Source organism: Gavialis gangeticus, unplaced genomic scaffold (assembly GCF_001723915.1).
Source record: "Gavialis gangeticus isolate Ggan-Ray unplaced genomic scaffold, GavGan_comp1, whole genome shotgun sequence".
NCBI classification, from domain to species: domain Eukaryota; kingdom Metazoa; phylum Chordata; order Crocodylia; family Gavialidae; genus Gavialis; species Gavialis gangeticus.
In genome coordinates, this window is record NW_017728993.1 from 73,274,423 (window position 1) to 73,286,370 (window position 11,948).

The following is an 11,948-nucleotide window of genomic DNA, read 5'->3' on the forward strand; positions in this document are numbered from 1 at the left end:
TTCCAAAAAAAAAAAAAAAAAGTGTTTTTTGTTGTTGTTGTTTTTTTTTTACAATTTAGTTTTCATTAAATGCAGCCTAGAGGCAGTGTTTAATTGGCTGATTGAATCAAGACAGTATGATATGTTTTTTGTGGACAGGGAATCTCATATTTTATTTGCAAATCCTTTTTTATGATCGGCTTTTGTTGTTTAAAACCTGAACCACATGAAACATTTGGCATTTTCTCAAAAAACCCCTGGGGGATTTAGTCTTTATCAAGCATGGCATTTTGCTTATTTTTAACTGTATAACATTTTGATAAGTGTTAATGGAAGGGGGTGTTGAGAGGACGGCGAAGCAGATCTTACCTCTTTGAGATCACTTTATTGTACAAATTAAATGTATCTTCTTGAAATCTTCTAATTTTTTACTGTCGCATACTGTGTTAAGCTATTTCCTTGATTGCTAAGAATTAGTTATTGAGAGAGCCTATTATTTTTTTCAATTATAGTATTTTATTGACTGTTGGCCCTTTGTGGATCTTTTAGCAGTTAACTTCCTTACTAAAGTAAAAATAGAAGCTGAATTAGTGCAACAATTAATAAATATTTTGAAAACCCATTTTTTGGTGGGGGAAGCTGAAAAGATTGGTTGGTTGGTTGGTTTGTTTGTACCAGGGGTAGCCAACCTACAGCATGGTGCCACAAGTGGCATGAGCAACTTGTGTGTGGCCCTTAGGCAGATTGAAGAGAGGATAGGGCAGGGAGCAGAAACCAGACTTGCAGATAAAGTGGGGAAACTAGGACTGGGAACGGGAAGCAGAGCAATAGATCAGGTAGGAGAAAGGGATCGGGGTGGCATTTGGAAGGTGCAGGGCTAATTTGTGGCATGCCTGCCTAAAAGGTTAGTCCCCACTAGTTTATACAATTGTTTTCACATGCCCACATCAATACTTGAACACACTTGGATGGCTACAATGAGGCAGATCAGCCTATGATGCTTTCTTGATGAAAATGGAAGAAGATATAGATATACAGTTAGTGGAAAACACAGGTTTCTTCTGCTCTGTCTAACCAGGAATTTTTGGAAGGTATACAGAGACATTTTGGTTGCTGTTTCAGGGGTCCAACAGTGTTGGTCTAAGGACATAGGCAGACAAGGTTCTTTGGGTGAATCTGATATCTTTTATTAGATCAACTCATATAGTTGGTAACATTCTTCTTTGCAAGTTTTCGGGTATAAATACCTTTCATCAGGCTGAGGAAGCGTCTACAGTTGCTGTTTCAACATACAGCTTCCTTTTCTTGAAGCATACCTTTTTGAGAGAGAAATTTGAAAGACTTTAGCTTTCCTGACTCTCCACTACTTTTTACACCAGCTACACTCAAGTGTTCTGGATGAAAAATTTGAGACCACATAAAAGAATAACCACAGATGTTTATAATACGTTGACCCATAAGCAAGATCATTAAGAGTTTGGAGGAAATGGTTAATGTACTGTGATCAGAGTTATGCAGCAGTTAGCTCATAAAGGAAAATACATCATTACCATCATTCAGTTAGTGTCAGATTTAAATACTTAGGAGAGCTCTTGTAACTGTTGCCATGGTAATACCAGGAAGGAAACATGGTAGTTTTCATCTATATCCCTGTTCAGCTGAACCATTTTATAGTAACTTAACTGTAAAGGGAAGGTACCGTACTATCTCTAGGTTAGTTCTCTTTTTTTGAGATGTGCAGTGATGAATGAGGACAGTCATTAACACGTTCCTTGTAAATGAAATGGTATTTAACACTTAAATACAAGGTCTATTTTTTCCTTTTGTTTTGCATATTCATTGACAGTCTTCTCTGTAAAAGATTTGTCTGTGGAGCTATTGACCTACTATTAATGCTTTCAAGGCTCTTTCTCTAGTATTACTTGTGTTCATGCTATAGTTAAAGCATGTCTTGCAATCATTGCAATTGCAAAATTAGTTTTCAACGTAGAAAAGGGGACGTTCATTTCTACCTTTTTACTAATTTTTTCAGACTAGGGAATTATGTGGGCCTCTGTAAATATAATATTTTTTCCTAGTTTGGTCTCGTACTTTTCCTTTAACATTGGACTTGTCCAGATGTTTTTAACTTATTTTGAACCTGGTGTCTTATTTATGGTGCCTGGCAGTTTCATCTTTCTATAACCTGACATCTAGATACTCTTTTAACTGACCTGAGCCAAGTTCCTAGCTTTTATTTGTCACGCTTTTTGACTTGACTTCAGAATCAAAAGTGAAGAATAATGAAGGCATTCTTTTTTCCCTGACTTACTTTATTATTGAACAGTACTGCACAGCTAACTTTGTGAATAACTTTTTGTCTGATGAGTTACTTAGTATTGATGAAGAGTTGAGACAGGATGCTGAACTACATGAACCAAAGACCTGAAATAGTACAGCAAATGCTGTTTTCAAAATATACCTTGTACACCTGAGTCTCTAGAGCAGTTGATTCTCAGCCCGAGTGCTGTGAGATAGTTTGACGTGCGATACGAGGTGTGGGGAGATGAGCAGATACGCTCAGGCTTGTCCCTTCCTAGCCAGTCTCCCACCCTGCCATTGCCTGGCCCCTCTACAAGGAAGTGAGCGCTGTAATATACAAATTTAGCTTTTGAAATCGGGTTCCATTCAATTCCCAAGCCATGTATATATTCCTCAGGTCCAAAAAAGGTTGAGAACCACTGCTCTAGACTCATCCAGGGCAATAGTACATACTGTCTAGTCATAAACTTTTTCGCTGTCCAAACCATAATTTGCAAGGATGAACACCTGTATATAGTCATTAAAATAAGTTACTGTGATGTCTCAGGGTTCATATTCTGTGATGTTCTTTTAAAAGCATAAATTAATTTGTATATAAAATATAGCAGAGACAATGTAGATCAAGGATGTCAAACCCACCTTGGCTCAGATCCAGACAGTGGGAGCTCCTCCTGGGCAAGGGCCAGTTGCAGTGGGTCTGTGGGTAGGTGGTGACAGGTCCAGAGGCCTGCCACTAGTGGCCATGCCTAATGGGGTCCAGGGACTCTGAATTCTTTAATAGGACATGCCAGTCCCTATTTCCAAGAGCTGACTGGACTTCTATGGGCCCAGACCATATGTTTGACACCCGTGATGTAGACTAAGAAAATCGGTATGTTCAGAGTTTGGCAAAAGTACTGGTTATCAAACTCCTTTTTGAAGGTTATGGATTCTTCTAAAAACAAATATTTATCAATAACAAGAACGAAACTCGTTTATATTGCCTTCTCTTCCCCCGGCCTGATGATGTTTGCATAGCCAATGCTTAACTATAGCCATAAATCTTAATTCCATTTCTGGTTTGTGTGATAGTTTCATGCTGAAGCAAGTGGTTTAGTGTACTTCAGGATGGGGTAATTTGAGGTGATTGCTATTTAAAATAGTAACTTTTTTGCTACAATTTTTTGGCATAAGTGCCTGAAATAGTTAAGATCACACAATATACTGGCTGGCTTGGTATGAGTATATACTTTGAAACATAACTGACTTGTAAAATATACCATTGTTCAATTCCTCATTTATACTTAATACATTTTGAAGAAAGGGGTGGGGGGGAAGGTTATTTTTTTAGTTCTTAACCCAGCAAGTTTACTCTTAGTGCTGAAAGTCGGGCTGTCTGTTCTCTTTGTACATACACCACCACCATGGAATGTAATTAATACTTTGAACCTAGTTAAGAATTCCTTGCTATTGTATAGAACTTTTTTATATTTAAGGATCTCAAAGCATCTAAAACAAAATTGAATTTCTCTTCTCAACTTCCATCAAGACTGGAAAGTATTTTTATCCTTACTATGTAAATGGAAACTAACACAGAGCAACTCTGAGGCTTGTCCAAGATTGCGCAGGACATCTATGGAAGCAGCATCAAAGTCCCCTGGCTCCCTAACCCATGCTGTAACTGTAAGACTGTTTTCCCATAAACAGATATATTGATGTGTGAGCTGGAAGGGAACAATTCACAGATTTAATAGAAGATGTCCAGGGGGAAATTCTGTTGTCCATAGATGTCATTTTTAATAATTTTCTTTACACAGCTTAATATGTGTTCTTTTATTTGCTTTTATTGGAAGTTTCAACCATTAGACAAAAAAAGCAAAATTTCTTCTCTGATTATCCTTGCTTGCTATTTAGGACTGCCTGCTTCATTCCTGGAGTTTCCTAATGCAGTTCCTTTTGTCTCATAGTTTTAAGTTCATCTATATGAACTTTGCCACTTTTTTCCAAACTTTAAAAAACACTTATCAATAAGTAATTTCGCTTACAATTGAAATAATATTTTGCATTAAATGCAAACTTTATCATGTCTAGATTGCACGTGGGCAATGTTCCTCCAGTAATAAAACCTTGCCATAAGTATTCAAACTTCAATTCCTGAAAAAAGTTATTTTCTGTCTTGCCTCTTTTAGAAAGCTGATATAAGAGTTGAATCCTTTTAATCTAATAAGCATCTTTTGAAAAGCAAAACATATTTTCCCCCTTCCAAAACATGCTCCTGCAACACTTACTGTTGTGCCATAAATAATTAGTACTGTACTATTATAAATGCCTGAAAATTAACATTTTTCAGGTTCATTTTTACTAGGATTAGGAGACAATATTTACGGTGGATAGTAACATAAGATAGAAGGGGAGCTTTTTATTTATATTCAGGAGAGAGGTAATTTTTATTATTTTAACCTGTAATAGTTTTTAGTATACTGTTTCCTGCTTTATTCCTTCCACCTAGACAAAAGACTTCAGTAGACTGCAACTAGCTTGCCAATAATTCAAATATTTATTTGTATTTATAATGTGCCTTCAAGCTAGAAGCAGGCACTAATACAAATCTTTAAAAATTATGATGGTCATTCAGTATGGCTTACAAAATTAAGCAGCTCTTACACAGTGCACCAAATTGTTGGCATTTTAACTGGCAAAGATTTTGTTAGACTAGACTGATAGGTATTGTAACCTGTCTTAAACTCTGCCAGGCTGAAAGCAGGAGCCATGTTCCAAATATGAGTCCTCTAGGGGGTGCCTTTCTGCCAAACCTTAGAGTTCAAGTGCCAAGCCACTTAAGGTTTAGCTGTTAACCCCTTGGATTGTGCCCAGTAGCCAGTAGAATTTCAGTAGTGAGATGTCGTCACTGTCTGCCTTGACTAACACAAAAAGAAGAGCGTTCTGCATTAGCTGAATTTTTTGGGCAATCCAAATTAGTATATTATACTGGCCCAGCCTGGAATTGCTGAGAATGGGTATAAGTGTTGATGCTCTCCTTTGAAAGGAAGATGAATATCCTCTTGGTCAGCTGCTTATAGGGAAAAGGCCTCTAGCTAAAGATCAAGGAACAGTACTGAATGAATTATGAAACAATGATTACATATCACTCTCAACCAAGTTGGAACATATCCCTCTAATGATGTAGAACAGTTGGCTCCCTGCAGTCTCTCCAGATGTCTTCCCAATAGCCAGCAGCATTATATCCATCTTGGTACGTTAATCTTAAACCAGGTAGCTTTCATCCAGGATATCTCTGTCCTAACAAGAAACTGTTAGGTCTGAATTTTAAGAAAACCAGAAATAGGTATTTATCAGTGCACTGGTAAAAGAGAGCTAACATCTTTAACACTTGAGAATGTATCATATGAAGGGCAATGGATATCACTAGAACATAATGTAAAATTTATTTCCTTACCTTAGCCTTTTCTTAATTAGGCTATTCACACAATATACTCATTCTACTTCACAAGTAAACATAAACCAGTCGAGTATTTTTTCCCCCAGACATCTGGAAATAAGAGATTGTGGTTCTCTCTCTCTTTCTCTCTCTCTTTCAGTATTGTGAAAGTGAGCAAATACTGTGGCTGTTGCACCATATAAGTATCTAGGTTAATACACAAGAATGATAAGGTGGAACATAAGAGGAACACCTGAAAGGTAAATAATAGGCAAATTGCTCCTCTTCCACAAGAGCTCATAATGTTCCCTGAGAGTTTTAAGTAAACCCAAACAATCCATTCATACCTAGTGGTTCCTGGATATAAAATTGCTCTGTGGTCAACCATATCAAAGGCTGCTAAGATTAAATGTTATTAGCATAGACTTGTAATGGAGAAATTGACCCAAAAAACACTGTATATGGTGCACCTAATTTGACAATCAGAAAATACAAAAAGTAGGGCAAGCCAATATGTTTTGAGCAGTTTCAACATTAAATAATTTTTACCATTCGTAAAAACAGGTTTGAGTGGCTTTCAGATAGTGAGCATAAATAGTATCTATTTTAACTAAAATAAAAATAAAATATCTACTTAAAATAATTTTAATTAAATATTAAATAGAAGCTCAAATATTTACCCTGTAATGGTACTAATTGAGGACCCAAAATGGGTTTCTACCAAAACTAAAGAGGTGGAGAAATCCTACAATAACAAACAGTGACTTGGATGATGCAACTTTGTTAGAAAACACTTTTCATATACTGTACATTAGGAGAAGTATAATCTGTAAATACATTGAAATTACTTTTGTTACCTTTTTGTTTTCACTGGTACAAAATAGTGTTTTTTCATAAAACTGGGCAACCAATTTTGTATTTCCAAACATTTTGTTGTTCAGAAATGTCAAATTATCACTTGGGGTATGTTTAAAATAGGCTTTTAGGTTTATTTTGCCTTAATGTAACCGCAATCATTCAGTTAGTCCTATTCTTTTTGCACAATATTGATACACTTTTGGCTTTTCTTTTACAAGTGAGACCTATCCAAAGGTTTGGAAAGCTTGTTTTGATATAGTACTTTTAACTGTGTAGAAGGTGTCACTGTTCAAGCAAGGAGTGCATCAACAGATTTCTTTTCGTATGCACCAATTGTTGGTACCATCCTTAGACTGTAACTTAAAGTTTGAAGTAAACTTCAGTGATGGCTCACTTTTAAATATGACCTTAACTCATTGTACATTGCAAGCTCTGATACACAGTAGTATCTTTCTAAACTGTGAGGGTTTTTTAAGACCAAAAATCATATTTTGCAAAGTAGAAATCTGGCCATAATAAAGTACATGGTTGGTTCCTTAAAATTAATTGATGTCATAAAATTGTAATGTTACATTAATAAACTCCTAGTGTATGAAACCATATTTTAATATGGTTCTAAATTGAAAAGAATCTTTCCTTTTTGTGCACATTTAAAAAAAATTCCTTAGCTTGTCATTAGTGGGTTTATTTACAGCAGTTCTAGATAAAAGAAAATCATTAATGAAAGGAAAGACTTGGACTATAAGAATGAAGATGTTTCTTTAAAGAAAAAGTTAATGTGGGAAATATGCTCAATTATATTTTATTGGCACATAAAATAGCAATTGTACCACCAAAGTGTGCATGCTTATTATTGCACATTAACACAAAAACCCTTGTATACCATCTTTTTCAAATTAGTTTGGAAAACCTTTTGGTTCTGGTGTTGTAATAGTACTGTTTTCAAGAATATTTTTTTTTTTAAATTAAAAAAATAATTTTCAAAACCCCATTATGTGATGGGGCTTAACTAAATACTGTCCCATTTAAGATCATCCATTTTTACTGTTCATGCTGTCAGCAATATTTACAAATTGCACATGGAATACTTTTTTTATAGAAGAAGTATTGTCCTTTTTAGTGCAGTTTACGATGACGATACCTGCCAGCTTTTTCTTTTGCTGCATTGGCACAGGCATTGTGCTTATTTTGTTGTAAGTGGTTCCAGTATTTGATCAGTTCACTAGGCTGGAACTGATGGGAGGTAATTAGGTGGCTATATTTACAGCTGGAGTAAGAAACTCGCCAGTGATTGAAGACAAACTCATTTGGTGGGGGCATAGGGTCAATTCGCAGCTTGGCAAGACAGATCCCAACATATACATCCTCCAGATGCAAACGTCTGATGCTTAAGGAGACCTTAAATATCTTTTCTGCCAAATCTCCAGAAAAAACATAACCAGTTCCAGAGCAGAATACTGGGTAACGCTCACTTGGATATAGATCAGGTGGCATATACCACTTGCTATCTTTGTTCCTGTTAGGTGCGTACCCTCTCATTAGATAACCAGTAAAATATTTGTGCCTTGGAGGCAGTTCTGGCTTCAGAAGCTTATGTATTAAATATTCAGTGTTGACAAACATGTCACTGTCAGTTTTCATAACGTAGGGAACATTTGCGCAGTAGGTAGCAACCCAGTTCATTCCCATAAGAGTTTTAATGGTTAAATTATAATAAGTGTCTAAATATTCTTGTTGAATAATATCATGGTATTGTCTGCTTTCCTCTAGGATGGCACGTTGGAGGTATCCATTTAGCTTAATACTTAGACCCAGAAGAAAAATGCGAACAATTTGGATACCTGGTGCCAGGCTTTCGTTACCCCAGGTGTGCCGAATAGCTTGTCTAGCTTCCACTTGTCCTGGCTCTGCTGCTATGAGGAGTATTAGAAAAGGACTTTTCTCCTGGCATTTTTCAGGTTCATTTATGATATACCGAAAATGATATGAAGTTGGGTGCCCAGTACCTTTCTCATTGTAAATGCTTCCATTGGCACTGAGTGTGTTCTCTAAGCCAGTTACTCCTTGTGGTGACAGATCCGTGTTGTTGGAATTAGTGACTGTTTGAGGCCTAAAAGTCTGAGGAACTGCATCCTTCCAAATGTTCCTTAGAGAGCTGTGGTTCATTTCACTTTTTGTAGACCTAAATCCTCGTATGGTATAAGCCACAGGGTTTTCCTTGAATCCAGCCCTACCTGGAAGCCAGTCATGATGATTAAAAAACAGAAACATAGCAAAAAGAAATACAAGAGAGAGCAGACCAATAAGGTGGGTTCGAAACAGGGACCTTTTGGTATTCCAGGTCATTTTTGCAAAGCAGCAATGTCGTCTTCTCCACTGAAGCATGTTGTAAGTATCCAGTAATAGGATATGAGATAATGGTTGAAGAAAATGTTTTGCTGTTTCAATCCACTGCTATTCTTTGGTATTCATCTTCTGCTATTCGCTTAGACTAATTTTTTACAAATGGCTCACTCTGGAAGGATGAAAAAAACAAACATTTTTTTATAAATCACTTTAAGTCTGTATAGTTTTAATATCAAAAGTTACAATTATAAATAAAATAATATGTTTGTATCCAAATTTATAAACAATTATCTATGGTATAATTATAATCTGAACAGAACATTAAATCTTCCATTAGAAGCAAAACTTCAGGTTAAAATTTACTTGATGAATTAGCTGCTTCAAACATTCACTACTTTTTAATTATAAATGATACGAGTAGTACATTCTTGATGTTAATGATTTGTCTTTTCTTCCCACTGGGCAGCAGAGGCTGACGTGCTCATCTTGGATCAAAAAATGTGGAGTTTACTTAAATCAGTTTTATGCATAGTGAATGTAAAACTGTTCAACAATTTTTGAGAGGCCAAGTGAAAAGGCCTTGATACCAGATGGAAGGTTTATTGGCATTAATTAAAATTGATTTGATATGCAGCGAGTAGTACTGCTCACAGTCAGAGGCCCTTTTTGTAAAATTGTCATGTATCGGTAGTGGGACAGACGGCACAAGGTTGATTATAGCTGAGTTCTGTTAGTCACAGTACACTGCTTGGCATGTTTCCGTTGGCCCCTACTGTGTTCAGAAAGTCAATGAGAAGATGCACCTGTCAAAATTAATTTTCAGGGTCCAGTAACCTCACTATAGATTCCTTGGCTGGTAACAAATGATTTCATTTTCAGTCACCTTTTGCTCACCTTTAACCTTTCCTTCAACAATGAGGAAGCACATTAAACAGAACCCTCTCTTTTTCCTTATTTAGGCATTAAGTGGTTAATACCAAAATCAAGCCTGTAATTTTCTTTTGAGAGAGAAATTTCAGTTGTGTGCATGTAAATATGAAGGAAAACATTACACAGAAATCTGGAAATAATTTTTATAGTAAACTCTGGAGTAAGTATTTTTTAAAGCGTTCGTAGTTTCTAAACTAACTAGCTTGTGAATGTTGTGGTTATAACATACTGATTTTAGGCAGTGTTATAGTGGCAGCTGGAACTATACAAATTTTACCAAACTGGTTAAACAAGCTTTATGCTACATGACTTCCCCCTAAATTTTTTTTTTTAAATTCAGGAGCAGAGTCAATATGGCATCTTCATGATGCTGCATATTAAAAGCTGATCACATCTCATAAATGAGCCTTTCATTGCACAGTACAAATTCGTTTGTGATTTTCAATTTGCTCTAATTTATTTCTAGACCCTAGGGTTTTACACAGGGAAAAAGCCAATTTGCAGGACTCCCATGGAAAGTGCTTTTTTTAATGTAAATTTGTAATTTATTTAATTGCTTTGTTATTTTCTTTTCAAAACAAAATTTGGATTAATTCTTCATTTTAAAAAATAAAGGTAGTGACATAGTGGAAGGGTAATTACAAGTTCTGAACTGCGAAAATGTAACTTGGCACACTGATAGTGAATTACTAATCTGTATGTATCATACAATTTAAAGACTTTTGAACTTTTATCATGCACATATGTATGTTTTATGCATATTTGTGCCCACTACTTTTGAAGTAATAAGACTGTTAAAAAAACCCCCCAAAAAAACAGCTCTTTGTACATTTGTATACCCACAAGTTAGTGTAAATCAGCTTTAAATTCAAGTTGAAATAATGAATATATATTTATAGAAGAAAGCTCATTCAGATACCTGGGAATGCAATACTGAATCAAAACTGGTTCATCTAGCTAACCTCCACTAGGAGGAGCAAGTAAGCGTGGATTTTAACCATGACTTTTGTAACAATGCGTATGTATCTGAAAAGGCCATGCAGTTCCATAAATCTGTTCGTGGAATAAATATATATTTACTCAGTAATACACTCATGTACTAACATATTAAAAAAAAAAAACAGAAATGCTGAACTTAAACTCACTACCTTTAATTAGATCAGAATTATTAAATTTAGTGGCTACTGTTTACCTGACAGTGAGCTATTATTTCTAGTTCATAGAGTTCTATAAAACAATATTTTATAATGAATATCATACAGACCTGTAATTCATATGTTAAAACTGTAAGTTCTAACGTATCTAATTTGAGTACTAATTTGCATTGTGTGGTGCCAGTGTTGCTATTATATACGTGTATGGAAAGGAAATAAGTCCTGAAGTTTGTACTTTGGTGCTGATCTGCAAATCCAAAAGCTTTTTGGCTTCTCTGCAATATGCAGGCAGTCTTGGAGTGAGAAAATCAATAGTTTGAGTTAAATTTTACACACAAGCAACTATAATAGACACCCTGCAAGTGTAAGTATCCATCTGAACTCTGTGGAATGAATGAGCATATATATCCGAGTAGAAACAGATTCTAAAAGCTTGGTTTCAGGTTGTTGCATTTTCTTAGAGGTGTTTTATAATACAATAAAAGTCAGTTTTGGTGGCTAATTTCAGTGTTACAATATAATGCATTTTAAAATCACAAAACATTTGCCAAGTATAACTTTTGAGAAAGTGTGGTAAAAAGTCATATTTCATAAAATAGGGATCCGCTGCAATTTTAAAAAAAGAAAATAGAAAAGGATGATAAATACCCCTGAAGTAATGAGTTTTGTTCATTTTAAAAAACAAATATTAAAAAGAACCACAGAGGAATTTTGCCCTTAAATTCCCAAAACAGTGCATGAAGTGAGTTTTTATAGAATCTGAAAGACTTCAGCAATTAAATGTTCATGTAATAAGTTTAAATTTCTTAGGCACGTGAGTCTGTCTTTGGACACACCGTATTGTAAATAGAAAGTGACTCTACTTTTAAATGTGTGAGGTTTGGGTTTTTTTGTCTCCCCTCCCCCTGCCCCCCAGTGCAACTTTTTCATAACAACTGTTGATTTTAATTGGGGGGGGGGGG

The 11,948-nt window shown here is 35.5% G+C and overlaps 2 protein-coding genes across 2 annotated transcripts in view; one reads left to right on the forward strand and one right to left on the reverse strand.

The window, feature by feature from the left end:
• CDC73 (cell division cycle 73) overlaps window positions 1–11,948 on the forward strand; it is a 206,751-nt gene that overhangs the window by 96,955 nt on the left and 97,848 nt on the right. The window lies entirely within an intron of this gene.
• Window positions 4,797–11,948, reverse strand: part of B3GALT2 (beta-1,3-galactosyltransferase 2) — a 9,933-nt gene continuing 2,781 nt past the window's right edge. Inside the window, exon 2 of the mRNA XM_019502025.1 lies at window positions 4,797–9,071. Coding sequence (XP_019357570.1) covers window positions 7,673–8,941 — 1,269 coding nt within the window. The 5' untranslated portion in view covers window positions 8,942–9,071 and the 3' untranslated portion in view covers window positions 4,797–7,672. The remainder of the gene's footprint in view (window positions 9,072–11,948) is intronic.